We start from the raw sequence: 21,163 nt of genomic DNA, 5'->3' as shown, positions 1-21,163 counted from the left end.
CGCGGCTGCGGAGCCGGGCCGGGCTGGGGGCTCCGGCCAAGCGCGTCGGGCGTGGGCGGCCCAGAGTGGGGTTCGAGGCCGTGCGTCCTGCCCTGGGCGGGACTGGGCTGCGCAGGGGTGGCGCGTGACCCTTAGGCCCGGTGCGGGCGCGCTGGGGGCCGGGCGCGAGGAGCCGAGGCGGCGGGGTGGTCGCCGGCCGGGGGCGCTGAAGGTCAGTCGCGGGGTGCGGGCGGGGCGCAGGCGGGGTGCGGGCTTGGGCTTGAGCCTGTGCCAAGGTGGGCGCCCCGGGCCAAACTTTCTGAAGTTGGGAGGGGGCGGAGGAGTAGGGCCGGGGGACCCCGGGACCCCAGGCCCTACTGCGCGGGGCGGCGGTGATCCGTGGGCAGTGGAACTAGACGGTGGAATCGGCCTGTGACAAAGTGTGAACTTAGGAGTGAGGGAGCGGCGCTGACCCCGGGGAGAACCCTGGAGCTTCTCCAAGGTGTGGCTTTCTGGGCCGGGGGCTTGGGCAGGAGTTGGCCTCGGGACAGGCAGGATGAAAGAGGGAGTCCCGGGCTCTAAGGAAAGGGGACAACAGCCGCTGGTTCAGCAGAGCCTAGGTCCCTGCCCAAGGATCTTATGCACTGTTCTTCGCCCAGAACATCAGCCCCTGGAAGGACCACCACAGCCCAGGCCAGAGGGCCGGCCTTCCCCTCTCACACCCTGGTTCTGTGCCCCAGTTCCAGGTCAGACAGTCTGCTGGCCAAGGCCTCTTGGGCTTCTCCCCCTGGCAAGGTGAAGGCAGAGAGCTCAGGTCCCTTCTTCTCCCTGCATCCCTGAAGTCTGCACTCTTGTCTTTTGAGGGGAGCCGAGAGGCTAGATCAGTGAGGAGGACTGGAAGGTTTGAGGGAGGTGGTAACCCCAAAAAGAGCTACATATGGGCTGGGGACAGTGAGTGTGTTCTGTTTTCTTTGGGGACCAATAAGTAGGAGGAAGAGGAAGAGGGATTTTCAGGTCCCGTGCAAGAAGTCGCTTTGAGGAGACTAACGTTCTAGGCTGGTGTTGGGGAGCCTTGTGACCACTTGTGCTCACCAGGAGCCAGTGAGCAGGCAGTGTGACCACTCTGGGAGGGCCATGGCAAAGCACCTGAGCCTGCTCAGGACGGTGGCCCTGGGACTGATGGATCTTGGAGCTTCCACATGGGCTGCTGTCTCCACTCTCCTGCCCATAGCCAGGGATGGACAGGTTGGAGACTTCCAGGTTCCTGGCTGAAGCTCACAGAGGATCCCAGGCCAGGAGCAGGACCTGGAGGTTGTGTGGTTTAGGCTGCCAGCTGTGCCTTGGGGCCCTCACAGCCACCTCCTTAGACTGGGGTTGGCAGGCTGGGCTGGGACAGCGAGCATGGAAGCAGCCCCCAGTCTTCTTCCCCCTGACCCAGCTCTGCTCCTGAGCACATCCCCAGGCCAGCGAGCTGCAGCTCCAGTACCACCCTTGACAGGTGCCTTCCATGGTAGCAGCTTCCCTGCTGGAAGGAACAGCTGCAACTCTTGCAGGAGTCCCCAGCATGCATGAAGCTGTTGGTGCCTGCTCATTGTCAGCTCAGCACTGCATGTTGGGGTGGGCCCCATTCAGTCATTCAGCCAATGAACTTGGGCCTGTGGACACTAGGCCCTGTGCCCATACAGTTTTGGACATACACATGTAGAAGCTGGGCGTGGTGGTGCAAGCCTGTAAGCCCAGCAGAAAGGCTGTGATGCAGCTCAGAGGGGCAACCCTGGGTTCAATCCCAGTACCACTATAAATTAATTAAAAATAAAGACTAGAAGCTTTGGTACAGACCCACATGGGCGGACTGTCAACAGGGCGTGAAGCAGAGGGGCTCTTGCAGGAAGAGGGGGGCAGGAAGGTGTGGACAGGGCCTGGGCAGCGAGGGCTGAGTGGGCAGGTGGGTGTGGCTCTGTCCCCAGTGGTGAGGGATGGCCGAGGGGCTGGGTTTATCCTAAGTGGAGCCGGAGTGCCTGCCCAAGCAGAAGTGCATTTGTACCCATGAGTGAGAGTGAGTACCTGGGAGGATCACTGCTGCCAGGAGCCACTTGAGAGTTCTTGGCGCATTCCTGGTGCGGCCTCACCACATGTTTTTCATGTAGCCCAGCTAGCCCCAGAGTGGGCATGGGTGGAGCGTTTCTGCCCACCCCCTCTGCGGCTCAGGATTCAGGGATGCTTGGAGCCCAGAGGTGGCAAAGGCTTTAGAGGCCTCTAAGGGGGATAGGAACGCAGTGGGGCCACAATGCATGCAGGCCAAGGATGGACAGGTCCTCACGTTTGGTCATCAGAGCAGATGCTGACCTTAGAGGCTACCAGGCCAGCCCCTCTGGGGACAGAAGCCTGGGACCATGCCCAGGCAGGGACACCAGGGGCTGGCTACCCTCAGGGCCTCGGGATGCTCCTCACTGCTGCCACTTGGTCCCCCAGCTTCCTCTGGGATTGTCCTTCTCAGGGTCAGCCAGCTTCTGCTGCAGTGCAGGCCACCACCTTGCCCATCTCCTCCCACATCCTGTGCCCTACCACAGCCGCCTGGCCCCGGGCCTGCCCTCCTGCCCAGCTTCCTGACTCGCTGATGCCACCCCACCCTGAGAGCCCCCACCTCTCTCTCAGCCACTCTCAGGGTGTCTCTTTGTCCTTGCTGAGCCACCCGTCAGATGTTACCAGCTCCATGGGACTGCCTGGCCCAGGCACCCTCCCCAGAGTGGGTACAGAATAGGACCTGCTGCCTCCTCGCAGCTAGAGACGGACACTCCTGCTGGCATCACGCACCCTGAAGATTGCAAGGGGCTGGCTGGTCATGAGCCTTGGCCCGGCTGCCGGAGCTTGGGGGCTCTCACCTGCAGGTGGCTGTCAGCTTCATACCAGGTTCAGGACCTGGAGGAGAGGAGCAGGCAGACCCGGCCCACCACAGGCGAAGACTCTGAGGGGCTCAGCTCCCATTTCCTCCTCCCCTCCCAGTAATTGTAATGAAAAAGGACGGCAGCATTTACTGCAGCTGAGCCTATATTAAAGCTTTTTCTTTCTTTCATTCATCCCTTATTAAACTCCTACAATTGTCCAGATGCTCTTCTGGGCTCTTCAGATCTGTCAGGGAACTGAACAGCCAAAAGTGCTGCTCTATAGAGCTTACTGAGGGAAGGAACCCGGTGGGGATTACACTTGGAATCCCAGCACTTGGAAGGCTGAGACAGGAGGATCACAGACGCCAGCCTCTGTAACAAAAAACCAGAACAACACAAACCAAACAAAAACAGTTGTGTGGGGACCTGATGTGATGGCACATGCCTGTAACCCCAGCACTTGGCAGGCTGAGACAGTGAGTTTGAAGCCAGCCTAGGCTACGGGAGTTCAAGGTCAGCCTGAACTACATAGTGAGGCCTTGTCTTTAAAAAAACAAAAAGTGTGAGGAATGCTGGGTGCAGTGACACATGCCTTTCATCCAGGCCCCACCCCAGGATCACAGGTTGGAGCCCAGCCTGGAAGCCTCACAATTTAATAAGACCCTGTTTCAAAATGAAAAGGGCTGACTGGGGGGGGTGGCTGCAATATGAAGTCAGTCCTCATTTAGGGGAGAAAAAAAACTATGCCCAAGAACAACCCCACAGCAGAGCGGGGCCAGGAGGGGCTCAGTGCGGTGGGAACAAGGCAGAGGGTGAGGGCAGGCAGGCTGAGAGGGCCAGTGGGGGCCAGGCTGCGCTGGATGGGCACAGCTGGGCAGTCCCGGGGGGCTGGGTGCTAACAGGAAGGTGGGGGCTGAGGAGGTAGCTTGGTGGTCTAAGCACCTAACTGGCAAGTGCGAGGACCCAAGTTCAGTCCCCGGGTACCGCATCCTGTGCAGACCACTGAAACTGGCTGTGGTAGTGCACCCCTGTAATCCCAGCACTGGGGAGGCTGAGACAGGAGGATCAGTGAGTCTGAGCTACAGAGCAAGACCCTGTAGCAAATAAAAAAATGTAAAAAATATATTATTATAATAATAATAGTAACAGGAAGGTGGTAGATCTGATGAGAAAGAAATTTGGGGATAGACAGGGAAAGGGTAGGGCAGGTTCTGCCTTTAGGCTGGATATTGGGTGGGTGGAAAGGAGGCCCCACACTGACTGTGTTGACCCAGTTGTGGAAGGGGAGGCTGGGAAGGGGGTTCCCCCTGGACTTAGGCATCTTATGGGCCTTTCAGCTCCCAAGGTGGGGCGGGGAGACTGCCAGCCAAGAGCCTGATGCTGGAGCTTAAGCTGGGATGTGGATGGGTCTTGGAAAGTGGGCGACTGAGTGAGGTCACCTGGGGGCGAGGTGATGCAGGATCCCAGGGTTTTCTTGGGAGCTGCGATTGAGGGGGTAGTGAGAACCCTCGAGGTGTCCTGGAGGGCAACTTGGGGTGCTCGGGAGGACAGAAAGCTGTATGGGGTGCGCTGCCAGCAGGCTCTAGAGAAGACTCAGTGCAAGGGGCTCAAATATGAGCAGGTGGGGACAGCAAGGAGTAGGACAGCTGAGGGAGACCGTGTTGCCACTGCCACCAGTGAAGCTGCAGGGCCAGGCCTGACACTGGTAACTAGAGCACTCACATACTCTTCTTTTGTTGCTGGGACAAATATCCTACACCCAAAATGAAGGAAGGAAAGGTTTACTGAGCTTACAGTTACTGAAGGTTTCAGTCCATACTTGGCTGGCTCCAAGGCAGGGTGGTGCATGGCATAGAGTGGTGGCAGCAAAGAGCAAGAACGAACGGCAAGAGTGACTACAGCAACGATGGCTACAGAGAGCAAGTCTGTCTCCTTTAGGCTGAATTTGGGCTACCCGCCCCGGGCTGGGTGTAGCAGCACTCACACCCGTAATCCCAGTGGAGCATGAGTTAATCACAAACTCTAGAAGTCTACCCCATGACTGCATGAGGCTTTGGGGGGACAACTAGACACAAACCGTAACACCCTCCCTTTCCCCATCCCTTTGCTCCTTAGAGGCTAGCCATACTTCTGTCCCCTGCCAGCTACTCCCCAGGCCTGAGAAAAGAGGGCTCCATGGCTCTCCTCAGGCAGTCTGCTGACTTCTAGAGGAGCATGGAGGAAGGATACAGTGTCCCATGCAGCGTCTGCACTGGGGTACTCAGGAGGGCCACTGCCAGGGCACCTGGAGCTGGGTCTGGAGAGGGGGAGGGGAAGGTAAAATGGGGGGTATGAGCAGGTGTGTCATGCCCACCAGGCCACCAGGGAAGTGCCTGGTAGGAGAGTGCCAGAACAGGCTTCTAGAGACCCTGCTGCAAGTGCCTAGGTTGACAGCCTCGGCCTCAGCTCCCAGCCAGGTCCTGGCATGGTGTCCTTCCTAGGTTCTGGGCTGGAGCCATGGGCTCCTGTCCCTCTTCTTGCTGTATGCCCCCAATGGCTTAGCAGTCTGGAGCCTCCCTTGGAAACCCTGATACCGTTGTCGCTCCACCCCACCCCAGCAGTACTACCTGTGCTCTGGCTGCTTCCCAGAGGACCCAGCCACCAAGGACAGTGGAGCACAGGTGTGGCAGAGAAAAAGCTGCCCAAGGCCGGGTGAAAGCAGAGAGGACCCAGGCGGGGAAGAGGGTGGAAGGGAAGAGTCTGGTAGAGGGATAGAGAGAAACCCTTTCAGGCATGCCCCCAGCAGCCACCTCTTCCCTCTGGGCCCAACCTCCTATCCCCAAGTCAGCTCTAAGCCCCCAGGATCCTTTTGCTTTCCCTGAGCACCTGAGGCTTGGGGGACACCTAGATATAAACCATAGCAAGGATCTCAGGCTTCTCCTCTGCCCTTCCTGTTCCTGGTGGTCATCCTTGCCCCTCCCCACGGAAAACGCTAGTCCAGAGAATGTTTTGGGCGCAGCTGGACACTGGAGGCTTCTGAAGGACTTCCCAGTGTAAGTGGTGGGTGGTAGGTGGGCTTTTGTGTCCTCTGTCCCTCGGACTTAGTTGCACACTGATTTTAACATCTGCTGAGAGATAGAGGTATTGGTGCAGAGCATAGAGACATGGAGTGCAGAGTGCCCTGTGATCGGGAGCTAGTGGGGCTCGTGTGATGGGGCGACACGGGGAGGGAGAGGCTGCCTCCACCTGCTGGTCCGGGTGGCCATGCTGTTTGCACACAGCTCACAAGTGAAGGTGGCAGGAGCTGCCCAGTGATCTCTGTGTCTCTTACAGAAAGGAAGACAGAGGAAGCCACGGCCACTTGACCCAGGCGAAGGCTCCAAGGACACAGACAGCTCAGCGGGGCGGCGGGGCAGTGCAGGCAGAAGGCATGGGCGCTGGCGGGGCCGTGCCGAGAGCCCGGGTGTGCCTGTGGCCAAGGTAGTGCGGGCAGTCACCAGCCGGCACAGAGCCAGTCGGCGGGTCCCGCCTGCCCCACCCCCAGAACCCCCAGGCCGCCAGAACCTGAGTGGGGCAGCAGCTGGGGAGGCGCTGGTGGGGGCTGCCGGCTTCCCACCACATGGGGATACCGGGAGTGTGGAGGGCGCTCCTCAGCCCACGGACAACGGCTTCACCCCAAAGTGTGAGATCGTGGGCAAGGACGCACTGTCCGCACTAGCCCGGGCCAGCACTAAGCAATGCCAGCAGGAGATTGCCAATGTGGTGTGCTTGCACCAAGCGGGGAGCCTCATGCCCAAGACTGTGCCCCGGCACTGCCAGCTGGCAGGTAGGGACTGGGCACACGGATCCTCCCCAGGCTGGGGTGGGGCGGTCCTGGGACCTGAGTCCTCCTCATCATTTCCATGTCCATTTGCACCAGGTGTGTAAGGGGCCGGGGGACTTGGACCCTGGGCTCCAGGTCTGGCTTCTTCCTCTGCAGCCAGGCAGCCCCTCTTCCCATCACCCCCCCCCCCCCCCCGTGACCTGGGCTGGGCCTCAGCCCTGCTCCTTCTGTGCACTCAGGCAAGATGAGTCCAGGCATCCAGTGGGATGAGATCCGGGCCCCGCCACCTGCAGATGGTCCCCTGGTACGCATCGCCTACATGCTGGTGGTGCACGGCCGCGCTGTCCGCCAGCTGAAGCGCCTCCTCAAGGCCGTGTACCACGAGCGGCACTTCTTCTACATCCATGTGGACCAGGTGTGTGTGTGTGGGGGTGTAAGCAGAGACTCCAGAGGCCACTGATAGACCTCTAACCTGGCTCAGGCAGTTTAGAGAGAGGGGAAACCGAGGGCTCTCGCACAGGGTAGCGTAGCCAAGTCAGGCATGGTGGCATGCACCTATAATCCCAGTATTTGGGAAGCTGAGGCAGGAGGATTGCTGTATGTTGGAGGCCAGGCAGGGCTGCATAATGACACCCAGTCTCAAAACACCAGAAGAATAAACAAGGTAGCACAGCCTTGTGGGAGCTGGAGCACTGCCCTTTGCTTGCCCCACTCCATGTCACTTGTCATCTGTCCCTGGGTGGAGGTAGGGGCTTGTAACCCAGGCCTGGCTGTACCCACTGAGTATTCCCTTCCCTCCAGCGCTCCAACTACCTGCACCGTGAAGTGGTGGCGCTGGCCCAGAGGTTTGATAATATTCGGGTGACGCCCTGGCGCATGGTCACCATCTGGGGCGGTGCCAGCCTCCTGAGGATGTACCTGCGCAGCATGCGGGACCTGCTGGAGGTCCCTGGCTGGGCCTGGGACTTCTTCATCAACCTCAGTGCCACTGACTACCCAACCAGGTGGGGAAGGGTGCTCTGAACTGCAGAGTCGGGGTGGGGGGCGCCTCCTCTTCAAGCCTTACTCTGAGTCCCCGCAGCCTAGACACAGTCCCTGCTCCAGCCCTGTAGACATGGGAATGAAGACCAGCCAGAGGCCTCTGCCCTTAGATGCTGGGACGAGGAGTGGGGGAAGGGTGGGGTCCTCCCTAAGGGCCCCCCACTCAGCACCAGCCGGGACACGGTGCCTGGCCAGCGAGCTCTTGGTGAGAACGGAGGGCCCACGGGATGCAGGTAGTGCGTGCTAGAGGGAAGCAGCACACACCCCTCACACCTGCGTCCCTCACCAGGACCAACGATGAGCTAGTAGCATTCCTATCCAAGAACCGGGACAAGAACTTCCTGAAGTCCCACGGCCGGGACAACTCCAGGTGAGGGAAGTAAGCAAGGTGCCTCACTATCTTGTCAGTCCTTTCCACAGAGGGGGATTCAGTGGCCCCAGCCCTCAGACCAGGCATGGTGGCACCATCTGTGAGCCCATCAGCTCAGGCAGGAAGATCTGAAGTTAAGGCCATCTGGGCAGTTTAGTGAGAGCCTGTCTGAAAACACAGTAGAGGCCTGCGAGCATAGCTCCATGGCTGAGCGCTTGTCTGGGATGTACGCGAGGTCCTGGGTTTGATTCCTGCCCACCTTCCCCCGCAAACAGAAGCCTCCTAGGCACTCACAGGTGGAGGAGTACTGCTTGCCTGGTGGATGCCAGCACCGGGACGCCAGGCTGCAGGACCCTCAGCCATTCCCTCTGCCACCCCCAGGTTCATCAAGAAGCAGGGCCTGGACCGTCTCTTCCACGAGTGTGACTCACACATGTGGCGTCTGGGTGAGCGGCAGATCCCGATGGGCATCGTGGTGGATGGCGGCTCTGACTGGTTTGTGCTGACGCGCAGCTTTGTGGAGTATGTGGTATACACAGATGACCCGCTGGTGGCCCAGCTCCGCCAGTTCTACACGTACACACTGCTGCCAGCTGAGGTAGGCAAATGGGTAGGGATGGGGGTGTGTGGGCTGGGCTGGCCAGAGGCTTATCCCATCCACCGCTGTCGCCCCAGTCGTTCTTTCACACGGTGCTGGAGAACAGCCCAGCCTGTGAGAGCCTTGTGGACAACAATCTGCGGGTCACCAACTGGAACCGCAAGCTGGGCTGCAAGTGCCAGTACAAGCACATCGTGGACTGGTGTGGCTGTTCCCCCAACGACTTCAAGCCCCAGGACTTCCTGCGGCTGCAGGTGCTTTCCAAAGCCTCTGCTCTTCCCCGAGCTTTCAGGGTCAGAGAGGCAGGAGGGGCCTCTACCTGGAGCCCCCTTGGGTCAGGGCCCGCAGCGCAGCAGCTACAGCAACAGCAGCCCCATTTTTCCCCTGCAGCAAGTCTCCAGGCCTACCTTTTTCGCCCGGAAGTTCGAGTCCACTGTGAACCAGGAGGTCCTGGAGATCTTGGACTTCCACCTGTATGGCAGCTACCCCCCGGGAACGCCAGCGCTTAAGGCCTACTGGGAGAACACCTACGATGTGGCCGATGGCCCCGGTGGGCTCAGCGACGTCCTGCTCACTGCCTACACCGCCTTTACCCGCCTCGGCCTGCGCCACGCCACCACTGCCGCGTCCCCACCGGGCACCCCGCTCTGCAGGTGAGATGCCCTCTTTGGGTTGTGGCACCATAGTAAGAGTGATCAGAAAGACAGCAGCTGGCCACAGTGAGGCTCCCAGCCCAAGGCGGGGAAGAACGCAGGAATAAAGGAAGGAATGGCAAGAACCAGGACCATAGGGGCTGGGGGTGTGGCTGTGAGCTGTGAACCAAGAAAGTGCTTGGGGATGGGACTCCCCAGTGCCCACATGCCTGGACTCCAAGCCAAGCCAGGTTGCTCATGGCTTCTCCCTTTCTCCCTGCTGGAACCTTCTTAGGTTTGAGCCCAGGGGTTTGCCGTCCAGCGTGCACCTGTATTTCTATGACGACCATTTCCAGGGCTACCTGGTGACACAGGAAGTGCAGCCCTCAGCCCAAGGGCCAGCAGAGATGCTTGAGATGTGGCTGATGCCCCAGGGGTCGCTGAAGCTGTTGGGGCGCAGTGACCAGGCCAGCCGGCTCCAGAGTGTGCAGGTGGGATGGGTCCTCCCCTTGCTTTCTCCTGACCTCCAGCAAGACCCAGGGAGCGGGAAGAGGGATGAGGGACAGACACCAAGGGAGGAGTGAGAGTCCTCTCAGCCCCCTTCTCTGTAGCACACCAGTATCACCCCACTTGTTTACTCTGAGGAGCCCTCCCTATGGGGACACAGAACATGCAGCACGTAGGAAGGAGGAATCGGCTCCACTGCAACACAAGCCCAGCCTTCCACGCCACAGGAAGTCTTCCACAGGGACTGGGGTGCTCCAGAGGCCCTCAGGTTGCACATTTGGGGGTCCCCCAGGGTCCTCCTAGAAGATGTGGCTTCTCCCTGGGATGAGTTCTCTGCTAGCCCCAGCAGTACAGCAAGTCAGGGTAGAAGCCTGGAGTGAAGGTCTAAGTCAAGAGATCAGAGTCCTCGTCTGACCTCTTCATCTTGCAGATGGGGAAACTGAGGCCCAGAGAGGCAGTGATTGGCCTGACGTGGCAGTGAGAGGCAGCATCAGAGTAGAGAGGACAGTTTTTCCAGGCACCTGCCCAGCTGCCTGCCTCCCTGCAGGTTGGCACTGAGTGGGACCCCAAAGAACGTCTCTTCCGGAACTTCGGGGGGCTGCTGGGACCACTGGACGAGCCTGTAGCTATGCAGCGCTGGGCCCGGGGTCCCAACCTCACAGTTACTGTGGTCTGGATTGACCCGACCTATGTGGTGGCCACGTCGTATGACATCACAGTAGATGCAGAGACTGAAGTTACCCAGTATAAGCCCCCGATGAGCCGGCCCCTGCGGCCAGGAACCTGGACCGTACGGCTGCTGCAGTTCTGGGAGCCCCTGGGTGAGACCCGCTTCCTCGTGCTGCCCTTGACCTTCAACCGCAAACTACCTCTCAGGAAAGGTAAGGATCTCGTGGGCAAAAGATGCCCAGGAGTTGGGCAGAATAGGATCCGCCAGGGAGATGCCCCCGGGAAGCTGTCCCCCAGAGCTGGCGTGTGCCTGGGTGTGCTTGCCACAGTGGATGCGTGGGAGGGGTTCCTGCAGGTCAGGCAGCCTGGGCCCTGGGGTGCGGCAGTGCTGCAGCCTTCCTGAGTTGTGCCTTCTCCCTTACAAAGGAGGGGTGGTGAGTGGAAACTTAGGGCGCATGGCACACACCACCCCAGCAGCCTGAGTGAAAGCAAATGTGAGCGAATGCACCCCACCCAGGACTCCCTGGGAACTTTCTCCACCCCCCTTGTCCCGCATCCTGTCCAGTCTGTACACCATCGTCAGACTTGGTTCTGCCTGCCTCTCTGCACATGGCCTTGCCAAAGCAGAGCCTGACTGTGCCTCAGAGGGGGACCCCAAGTTCCTGGGACGGCAGACACAAGTGGCCTGGCCAGGCAGGGGCTGCATGTGTTCCTGCCAGGGGCGCCCCAAGGGGTACTGGCTTAAGAGTGGGGGGTCTACAGTGGGTGTTTCCTCCTTGCCACATCTCACAAGAGGTGGGTAGGAGCAGGGGTAGCAAAGAGCAGGCTGCAGAGGCTGGCAGACTCAGCGCAAGTAAGCCATGTCCCCAGCTTGCATGGTATTCAGTCCGGTAGAGGAGACCTCCGAGGCAGGAGCTGAGATTGAGGCCTGAAGGATGGAGGCAGAGTATGTTCCAAGCTGAGGGAACAAAGTCAGGAGGCATCAGTGGGCATGGCTGCGCATGCCTGTGATCCCTGAACTCAGGAGGCTGAGGCAGGAAGATCGTTGCAAGGTCCAGGCCAGCCTGGACTACATAGCCAAACAAGGTTGGCAGGTGTCTGGTGTGTGAGAGAGATAGGGTGGAGCAGAAGATACAGGGATGACAGGAAGGGAGGCTGCTGAGCTTCTGGGAGCCACTGACGGGATGAGCAGAGGTGTGGTGACACAAGCGTGGTTGTTTCTTTCTGAAGTAATCTCTTGAGTGTGCTGTTTGGCTTAGTCCTAGGCCTGGGAAATCAGGGTCTCTGCCTTGGTTTCATACAGTTGCTCGTGGACAAACCCAAGGCCACCCTGCACAATGGAGGAGAGGGACAGGATGGAATGGGACCTGGGGTGGGTTCTGAGGGCTGCGCTCACTGCCTGCTCTGTACCCCCAGACGATGCTGGCTGGCTGCACGCGGGCCCACCCCACAATGAGTACACAGAGCAGAGCTTCCAGGGCCTAAGTGGCATCCTGAACCTGCCCCAGCCCGAGCCCGCAGAGGAGGCTGCCCGGCGGCACGCAGAACTCACAGGGCCTGCACTTGAGGCCTGGACAGACAAGGAACTGAGCAGCTTCTGGTCTGTGGCAGGACTGTGTGCTACGGGCCCCTCTGCCTGCCCTTCCCTGGAGCCCTGCAGACTGACAAGCTGGAGCTCTCTGTCACCAGACCCCAAGTCAGAGCTGGGGCCCATCAAAGTGGACGGGCGACTCAGGTAGCAGGGCCCCAGCCAGCACGCCCGGGGGACCGGGCATCGCACCTTATGGACATTCGGTAAAGTGTGCCCTGCCCACAGGTGAGGCGGGTGGCCCAGGCGCTCACCCATTCCAGCCATCAAGAGCCTGGAGACACAGCAAGTGGCTCTGCTAGAGAACCCTCAGAGGGGCAGGTTCGGAACAGGGCTCTGGAATCCCTTCCCAGGGCTGCCTCCCCCATCTCTAGTTCGTATTTTTTTAAATATAAAAAGGGTGGGTGGTGGGGGAGGAACTAGAAACGAGAGATGTGCAATAGGGCTGGGAACAGCCCCAGGAAGTTGGCCATGTGTGGAGCCCTTCTGCCACTGCCCTGGGACACTGGGGATGCCTTGCTCTCTCAGGCCTAGTCTCTAGCCTGGGCCTTGATCCTCACAGCTGAGGCTCTGAGGCCAGCAGATCAGGAGACATGGGGCTGCTGTGGAGCTGGGGCCCCCGGGACAGCCTCTCATCTGATAGCCAGGGGAGCCTAGAGCAGGGGAGGGGCTGGCTCTGGGGCATCCCAGCACATCCTGCCCCGCATTGGGACTGGCTGCATCCAGCGCAGGGTCCCAGGTGCTCCGAGTGCGTGTGGGAGGGGCAACCTCAGTAGCGGCCTGGGTGAGAACCAGCAGTAGGGTGCTCAGAAGAACCCAGAGCTGCGTTGTGCCTGAAGCTCAGAAGTCTGAAATATGCAACAGAAGAAATATATCTCTATCGCTCTGCGCCCGCCTGTGTCTTTCCCCTCCTCTCACACGTTCCCTGGCCTTCTGCAAGTCTCAGCTGCTGCTGCAGTAGCTCTGAGGACCACGGCCTTATTCTGTAGCAGGAGTCCATCCAAAGCCAGAGGGCTGGAGGAGCATCCAGCGCAACCCTTTCTTCTGAGGCAGGGTGTCACTGTGTACTTCAGGCTGGCCTCAAATTTGAGGTAATCCCCCAGTCCCAGCCTCCAAGTGCTGGAATGCAGGTGTGCACTGCTGCGCTGGGCTGGAGTGTGGCCCTCGAGCGCCCTGACTCAGCATCCTCCCACCAGTGGGCCAGGCTGTGGCAGATGCCGCTTCCTTGCCTTCAGCATTCACTGGCCCCTCCCGGAGCCCTCATTGTTCCTGCTTCCTGCCAAAGCCTGCCTTTGAAGGCACAAAGAACAAAGTGGATCCCAGCCACAGCCTGCTGATTATGCTGAGTAAAGCTTGTCCCTTTTGGCCAGGAGCAGAGGTTGGATCCCTGGCCACTCCTTGTCTACCTGCCTTCCCTTCTAGGAGTCCCCTCCCCACCTGACCGTCCTGGTGTCGGCAAGGGCTCAACTTCAGCTTTCACACCTTATATAATGTGGAAGCAAGAGGACGCTGCTAGTCGTTCATCAGCCACCCATACTGCTTGCTCAGCTTGGGAATAAGCGCTCTATTTTTGGCTGTCATGTCCAGTTCTCCTGGCTGCCAGGAGAGGGCGCCCCTGACCACCCTTTGGGCTGGTGGTGTAGCCATGCTGATCTTGCTGGCTGCTGTCAATCTCCAGAGCCTTTCTGGCAGGCACAGTATCTTTTTGTACCAGTCCCGGCCCAAGATCCAGGCTGAGCTTGAATTCTGTGTAGTCCAGAGTCTCAGCTACTCTCTGCCCCGAGTGCTGGGGTCCCACTGAGTGTTGGGATTATAGGCATGTGTCACCATGACGAGCTAGCTGGGTTTTGTTTTCAGTGTACCAAGGATTGACTTTTTTTTTGGGGGGGGGGGGATTGAACTCAGGCCCTTGCGCTTGCCAGGGAAGCGCTTATTCCACTGAGCCATCGCCCCAGCCCCCAGGATTGACCTTAGGTGCTTTGCACTGAACTACATTCCCAGATCTTTATTTTTTGAGACAGGGTCTCACTAAATCTCCAAATTGCCTAGGTTGAGCATAAATGCAGTTCTGCTTTGGGCTCCCAGGGCTCTGGGATTACAGGTGTGCACCATCGTGCCGGGCTGGGGCTGACATCCTCATTTAGCTCAGCAAGTGATGATCCTTACTGAGGGCTCTGCTTTAAGTGGTGGCAGAGATCCAGGTCTCAGTGGAGGAAGGCAGAAGTTAGGAGCTCTGCAGCCCCAGACTCAGGCGTCCTGACTGGCTCCAAGGGCAGGCAGAGGTGAGGCCCCCACTTTGAGGCCTCTGAAGTCTTTATGGTAGTTGGGGGCTCTGGGGCCAAGATGAGACCTGGGGACAGGGTGAGGGGAGTAGAGAGCAGGTTCCAGCAGGTGGGCCTGGAGCTGCACGATTACTTGGTGAGGAGATGCCCAGGCAGAGAGGCTTTTGTTTTGTGGCCCTCATGCCTGGTTCCCAGGGTAGGCTCAGACATCATGGTTCCATCAGAAGTAGCCAGGAGGACAGCCAACTGACACCAAAAGGCAGAGCAGGTGGGCAACACTGGGCTGGGAAAGGGCACAGCTCTGGGGGAACAAGGGCACCCCTGGCTGACTGGCAGGTCCAGCAGGGGCAGTGGCTGTCCCCACCACCCTCTTCCCAAGGTGGCTTCTGGACGTGCAGAGGGGAGTGTGGCTGATACAGGGCACTAGGACTCAGCTTGGCACTAACCAGGGTTGGCAAGGCAGGTGTGTGCAAACCTGGGGAGCCCTGACAGGCTGCACCTTCAAGGCCAGTGTCCTTCCTGGCACCCCGTGCCACTGCTGCTGCACCAGTACCATTCCCTCTGCCAAGTCCTCTGCCCTGCCACTTCCAGAGCCTGTAACACAGGCAGCCCCAGCCCCAACTCCAGCTTCTAAGGAAAGGTGCTCCAGGAGCACATGTTCAGTAGCCTGCACCTACTGGGAACTGGGGCAGCAGGACAGACCAGGTTAACAAGGCCCTACTCCGTAGTGGTCTGTCCCCAGCTCAGGGGAAAGCCCAGCCTGGTCTCCAGCATTAGTGCCTTCCCCAGGGATGGGGCATCAGGTGCCAGCTGCATGGGAAGCAAACCTTAGCTGCAGTCTCCCTGGTTCTGACAACTCAGCACCAAACCAAATAAATGCAAAGGTCCCCAGAGCTGCTGCCACAGGACCAGGAGAAATGCAGGGGGCTGGTGCAGAGGGTCATAGTGACAGGAGCGGGAACTAGGGACGAGCAGGTGCCTAGGCTCTGCTCTCCTACAAGTTGCCCTGAACCATCTTCACAATTCCTGGACCTATCCTCTCTGCACCGCAGCACTGGCTAAGCCACAAGATACAGACAGCATACAGGAGCCCAGGGCACTGGGACAGGAAGAGAAGACCCTCGGCTGCCCCCTAGGGGTGACAGACATGTGCTTGGACCCAAGCCAGCCCTGGGCTGTTTAGGACTGGGGAATGCAAGGGAGAAGCCAGACGCAATGGAGTGGGAGACGGTCCTGGGTGCACTGTTCAGGATTCTGGACTTTTCTAGGTCACAGGGCTGCCCCCAGGTGGGTCAAAGGTTGAGGCTGCCTAGAAGCCACCAGCCACCCCTGTGGTAGCCAGCACAGCTGCCCGGCTGCAGGTGTATGGACCGGTGGCACAGCTGACACACCAGCTGATCACACAGTGCTCCGGGCTTAGGGACCCTTCAACCCTTGTGGCCATGGGGACCCTGGAGCACCAAGCAATGTCCACTTAAAAGCCCCACAGATCAGGATAGGGCCACCAGAGGAAAACCCCAGGACAAGGATGGTGGCCCCATCACATCTATTTGTATAGAGGGACTCCCCCACACACACACCGGGGGGGGGGGGCTGTGCTATTGGGCTCCTCTGAAGGGATTTCTGGGACAAGTTTGTCCCTGGGACAGATGCGACAACAGCAGCAATCTCACTGGCTTGTATGTACATGGGGAGAAAAGGGAATGGCAAATACTTTTGTGCTCCCGTCCCTGCAGCTGCCACCAAGACATGAAGAGGCTCTAAGGTCACAACCACCACCACCCAGCTGTGACATTACTTATCCATCCCAGGAAGCAGCCTCCTACCTTGCTCAAGGCAACACCATGTGCAGGAGGGTGTACCCGCCTGGCCTGACCCTTCCACTGCCTTAAGGGACTGGAACAGCACTGAGTGTGGAGACCTCCCCACCAAGGCATGAGCACTTCCCTTCAGGGCTTTGGTACTGAGGCCCCACATACAGGACGCCAAAGTGAATCTTATAAACCCGGGCCACCTGTGGAAGGATCTGTAGGTGGAGAACCTGGGGGCAGGCCCTGAGATGAGGCAGGACCCTAAAGCTCCAGAAGAGGGGTCCCTTCTTCCACCCTCTGCCAGAGCCCCAGCCTGCAAGTTAAGGGGGCTTGGTTTCAAAAAGAGACCCTCAAGGCCGTTTGGCTACAGACAACACTATGACCTCCAACTCCCTCCTGGCTGAAGACCTGAGCAGTCCCAAGGCCAAGCCTCCCTGGCTGTTTTCAACTGGAAATAAATCAAGAACAAGAGAAATGCATGTGTCTGGCTTTGCGCAGGAAGAAATCATTTGTCACCCACTCTGCCTCACCATTGGGAAGGACCCTGCTGTCCCAAGCAGATGAGTCTGATGGTCTCCTAATAACCCCACAAGCTCCTGCCCAGACCCCGAGGCAGGGGCCACTGTGCAGCTGCCAATGGCTGTGGCCTACTCCCTCTACATGTGAACACAGCCTGCTGGTGCTTTAGTTCCCCCTCTTCCTCCCAGCCCTGCCCAGGACTCCTAGGGGACCCAGTGAGGAAACAGCAGCACTGCTGAGTAGCCCAAGCTCTCTGTCCTCTCTGGTGTAGAACCAAACCAGCCCACTCCTCAAAGGAAGGACTGCCTGCTCCCTCAGCCTTGTGCGCCCGTCCCTGCCTCCACCCTCAGTACATATGGAAGGATGTAGATGGGCCCAACAAGGCAGCAGGCAGCTGCACGCTGTGCTGTCCTCATAGCTGGCTTTATTCAGGCCCCGGCCGGCTCTCCCAGTTTCCCGGCGTCACTTCAGTCTCCTGCAGCCGCCATCCAGCAGACCTCTTCCTCCTCTACTGTCACCTGGGCACCAAGTCTGTCCAGTGGCCTCAACCAAGACTTCAAAGCATAGCCACTAGTTTGAAGGTGCCCTCAGGCTTGGCAGGAACCACATGGACGAAAGTCTTGTAGAGCACAGCTCCCTTCGGCAGCCTGGTGACCAGGTCCACAGCCTCCAGGTCGCTGGGCTTGGGCACATAGGCCTCTTTAGTGTAGTGGATTGTCCCCTCCTCCAGGGCGTACAGGCACTTCCTCTTCCCCAGGCCCACCTGCAACAAGATCTGGTCAGCTGGCCAGCGTGCTCAGTGGCTTGTCCCTGGCTCCCTTGCCCACTGCATGGCACTTTCTTGCTGACTCCACAACCGAAGAGGGAAAACTCCAATACCTATCCTGATTACACCAGGAGGGCCAACACCTGCCACCAGGCTGAGGGAGCGGGTCAGTGGCCACACTGGACAGGCCTCCAAGCCTGGCCCAGGCATGTGCCCCCATTGGTGTCTCTGGGAACACGCTTTAGATTTAAAAAGCACTCAAGTTGTCACAATTAATGCTAGCTTGATGTACTGTACAAAGCTTAGGCTCTTTAGAAAATATAGATGAATGCTCGTATGGGTAACGCATGTGCCAAGAGGACAATAACAGTGACACAGCTAATACACACACCGCGCTGCCTACATGGACGCCTGGCTCCCAACCCATGTCTCTCAGCTCCTTTAACCCTCACCTTGCGAAGTAGGTACCATATCCAACCCTGTGTTGTAGAAGCTGAGTATGAAGCATGAAATGGCTGGATACGCTATGTTGTACATTCTGATTTTAAACTGCACACACTAGGACCAGAGCGGTAGCTCAGTGGCATAAGTGCCTGCCTGGCAAGTACAAGGTCCTGAGGTCCATCCCCTGTATTGCAAAAAATAACAAAATAAACTGCACACACTAGCTTTCTTCTTCTAGGAATTGAGATTAGCTCTGTGGCAAGCTCTGCCCAGGAAGCCGAGCACCGGCGCTGCGCCAGGGTGCTGAGTCCAGTCCCAGCACTCGCCCTTCCGCCGCCCTGGGTTACAAGCATAGTCACTTCACATCCAAGTTAGCATTACTTAAGTAATGACAGTTTAGTGTTAACCTTTTAATATTTATTAAAATTGCCAATAGCTAGGCTGGTGGTGTGGTTCAGTAGGAGTGAGCTTGCTTGGTACATACGGGGCCAAGGCTTGGAGCTGGGCTCACACAGAAATAGCAGCAGCAGCGCGCACACGCGCACACAGAGAAAACTAATCATATATTTAAAAATAACATGACACATACAGGATAGTTTTCTTAACAAAGAACTTTCCCACCTTGTGAAGTAATCCCAACTTGTTAAAATTGACATTTCCGCTGCTGGGGATCTAATTTTTGGTACACATTACTGAATTCTATTTTATTAAACTGAAGCTGTCTTTCAAACATAAAAAGTTTGTGCAAAGGAAAAATTCTTAGAAATAAATTGAAATTAGTTTCCTAAGGTTCAAAAAATACCTGAAATCACAAAGTATCTCATCCTTCAAGAACTGAGGGTTAGAAAGGAAAATCAAAAGCCCAGACTAACACCATAGTGAAGCAAGACAAGACAACCCCATCTGACTGCTTCCCAAGTCACTCTGCTTAGTGGAAGAAAAAAGTACTGCATTTGATTCTACTAGAATAAAAATATTCATATCCTTGGAGCATAAAAGTAAAAATGTTTATACGATTCTACTGATAGTTTGCTACCACATTTAAGCCAGTGATGGTGGCATACATCTGTAACCCCAGCATTCCAGAGGCTGAGGCATAAGGATCTCCGTAAGTTTGAGGCCAGCCTGGGCTACATAGTGAGTTCAAGGCCAAACAGCTACATGGTGCGAGCCTGTCTCTAAATAACTAAATAAATATAAAATAAAAACATTCAAAGCTGGGCAAGATGGTGCATACCTGTAAGCCCAGCTACTCAGGAGGATGAGGCAGGAGGTCTGCAAGTTCAAAGTCAGCCTAGGTGACTTAGTGAGAACTTGTCTCAAAAACCCAGGTAGAGGGGCTGGTGAGATGGCTCAGTGGTCTAAAGCACCTACTTGGAACAAGCTTAGCAAAGCACAGGGACCGCGGTTCAATCCCCCAGCACCACATGCCAGCCAGCCCCGCCCCCTGATGGGCTGAGCTGGCCACACACACACACTACATGCACACATACACAAATAAATAAAATTAAAAAAAAAAAAAAATGTATGGTCCTCAGTAAGAACTCCACCACCCCTGGATTGCTATGCCTCAAGCAATCTGCTTCTCAGTCCTCAGACAGCTGCAGCTGCTCCATCTATTCCCTATAACTCACTGCCATTTCTTTTTTTTGTGTGGAACCAGGGATTGAACTCAGGTCCTTTAGCTTGCCAAGCAAGTGCTTATTCCACTGAGCTATCTCCCCGGCCCCTCACTGCCATTTCTGAATGAAGACGTAATGATGCCCAGGAGATACAATGACCTACTGTGAAGAAAGTCCCAGCAATCGCTGGAGATCTCCCACACAAGGCGTCTGACACCTCGCCTGTAAGAAGTGATGACTCCCACCTCACAGGGACAGATCAGGAGAAATGGCAACACAGGCACAGGAATGGGCATGCTTGGCATATGGTAAGCACGCAGTAAATGCAACCATTACTGCCGTGCTTGAACATGAAAGGGTCACTGCAGAAAAAAGGGGCCACAGAGCAACTCACGTGGGCACCTGGGTGCCAGCGGAACTGGCGCTGCGTCCCAAGGATGTTGCCGGCATGAACATAGTGACCTAGAAGAGAAGTCCACAGCGTGCTGATTCGGAGCCCCAGGGAACACGGCAGCCCTCAAAGTGCCACAAAATCTGACTGTCCAAGTGCAGCACGGCAGCCACAGGGCCTCATCTCTGAGCTACAGGCTAATGCTCCCACCTCCTCCCAGTGCCCCCCAGCCCCCAGCCCCTACTGGGTTCCATCTGCCCTTTGCTCTACAGCTAAATGCCAGGGCAGGACAAGCAGAGCACGGGCCAGATGCCTGCGCGGTCTCCTGCTCTTCTAAGCAAAGCCAGGCACACCCTCACCTTCCATCTTCTTCATGCCGAAACGTTTGCCTGGCGACTTTCCACCCAGGTTTTTAGAGCTGCCACCCGTTTTCTTGGACGCGTATCTGACAGCAAGAGCTGCAGCTGGAGGAGGGCTCAACAAGGCTGAGACTGCAGAGAAAAAAAAACTACTCAGGGCTTCCCAGCCGGACTCCTGCCCTGCCCCCACAGACCCTGTGCTCAGCAGAGCCAGCAGGGGAGGTGAGGAAGATGCCAGAGGGGCAGAGACACTAAGTGTGCTGCTCCTGAGGAAGTGCTGCCAGACCCTGGCCTTATGGGGTGGAAGCACTGCCTGAGGGTACAAGGGTATGCTTGTGTGACTGAGGGGACGGCAGTGAAGTGGGAATAAAAATCGCGTTCTGGATCTGACACATTTGGTCCTCCCAAGGAGAAACAACAGCACGCCAACGTTAGAAGCAGAGGGAGCTCGCCAGAGCTGCTGCACAGCTGCACTCCCCCTCGGGCCTGTGGAAGGGCCCAGCCAGACCCAGGGAGCCCACCACAGGACACCAGAGACTGACACAGGAAACACCAGACCCTGGGACACAAAAAGCCTTCTGGTCATTTCAGGCTAGGCTTTCTTCCCAATGCCCATCAGACCTTTCCTTGTCAATCCTAAAGCGCTCAACTGCATTTACTTGCAGAAAGAAAATGAGCTCAGTGTTGTGTATGATTGCAATTCCAGCTACTTAGGAGGCTGAGGCAAGAGAAATGCAAGTTCCTGGCTGGCCTGGGCCACTTAGCAAGACCTTCTCTTAAAATTAAAAACCAACTGGGCCAGGGAGACAGCTCAGTGGCATTAAGTGCCTGCCTGGCATGTCCAAGGTCCTGAGTTCAACCCTGGTACCATTAAAAAAAAAAAAAAAAAAAAATCCTT

General features: G+C 57.4%; 2 protein-coding genes across 2 annotated transcripts in view; one reads left to right on the top strand and one right to left on the bottom strand.

The window, feature by feature from the left end:
* Positions 1 to 12,959, top strand: part of Xylt2 (xylosyltransferase 2) — a 13,278-nt gene extending 319 nt beyond the window's left edge. Inside the window, exons 2-12 of the mRNA XM_004633847.2 lie at positions 4,202 to 4,209; positions 6,177 to 6,669; positions 6,906 to 7,081; positions 7,468 to 7,670; positions 7,997 to 8,077; positions 8,459 to 8,675; positions 8,753 to 8,929; positions 9,066 to 9,328; positions 9,603 to 9,798; positions 10,362 to 10,695; positions 11,900 to 12,959. Of these exons, the coding sequence (XP_004633904.1) occupies positions 4,202 to 4,209; positions 6,177 to 6,669; positions 6,906 to 7,081; positions 7,468 to 7,670; positions 7,997 to 8,077; positions 8,459 to 8,675; positions 8,753 to 8,929; positions 9,066 to 9,328; positions 9,603 to 9,798; positions 10,362 to 10,695; positions 11,900 to 12,222 (2,471 nt within the window). The 3' untranslated portion in view covers positions 12,223 to 12,959. The remainder of the gene's footprint in view (positions 1 to 4,201; positions 4,210 to 6,176; positions 6,670 to 6,905; positions 7,082 to 7,467; positions 7,671 to 7,996; positions 8,078 to 8,458; positions 8,676 to 8,752; positions 8,930 to 9,065; positions 9,329 to 9,602; positions 9,799 to 10,361; positions 10,696 to 11,899) is intronic.
* Positions 12,960 to 17,087: 4,128 nt separating this feature from the next.
* Positions 17,088 to 21,163, bottom strand: part of Mrpl27 (mitochondrial ribosomal protein L27) — a 6,786-nt gene continuing 2,710 nt past the window's right edge. Inside the window, exons 2-4 of the mRNA XM_004633632.2 lie at positions 20,266 to 20,397; positions 19,910 to 19,977; positions 17,088 to 17,446 (exon numbers count right to left, since the gene is read on the bottom strand). Of these exons, the coding sequence (XP_004633689.1) occupies positions 17,240 to 17,446; positions 19,910 to 19,977; positions 20,266 to 20,397 (407 nt within the window). The 3' untranslated portion in view covers positions 17,088 to 17,239. The remainder of the gene's footprint in view (positions 17,447 to 19,909; positions 19,978 to 20,265; positions 20,398 to 21,163) is intronic.

The sequence above is a fragment of the Octodon degus genome, unplaced genomic scaffold (assembly GCF_000260255.1).
Source record: "Octodon degus isolate 3935 unplaced genomic scaffold, OctDeg1.0 scaffold00056, whole genome shotgun sequence".
Taxonomy (NCBI): domain Eukaryota; kingdom Metazoa; phylum Chordata; class Mammalia; order Rodentia; family Octodontidae; genus Octodon; species Octodon degus.
The sequence above is the reverse complement of the archived record's forward strand: the minus strand, read 5'-3'. Positions and strand labels throughout refer to the sequence as shown.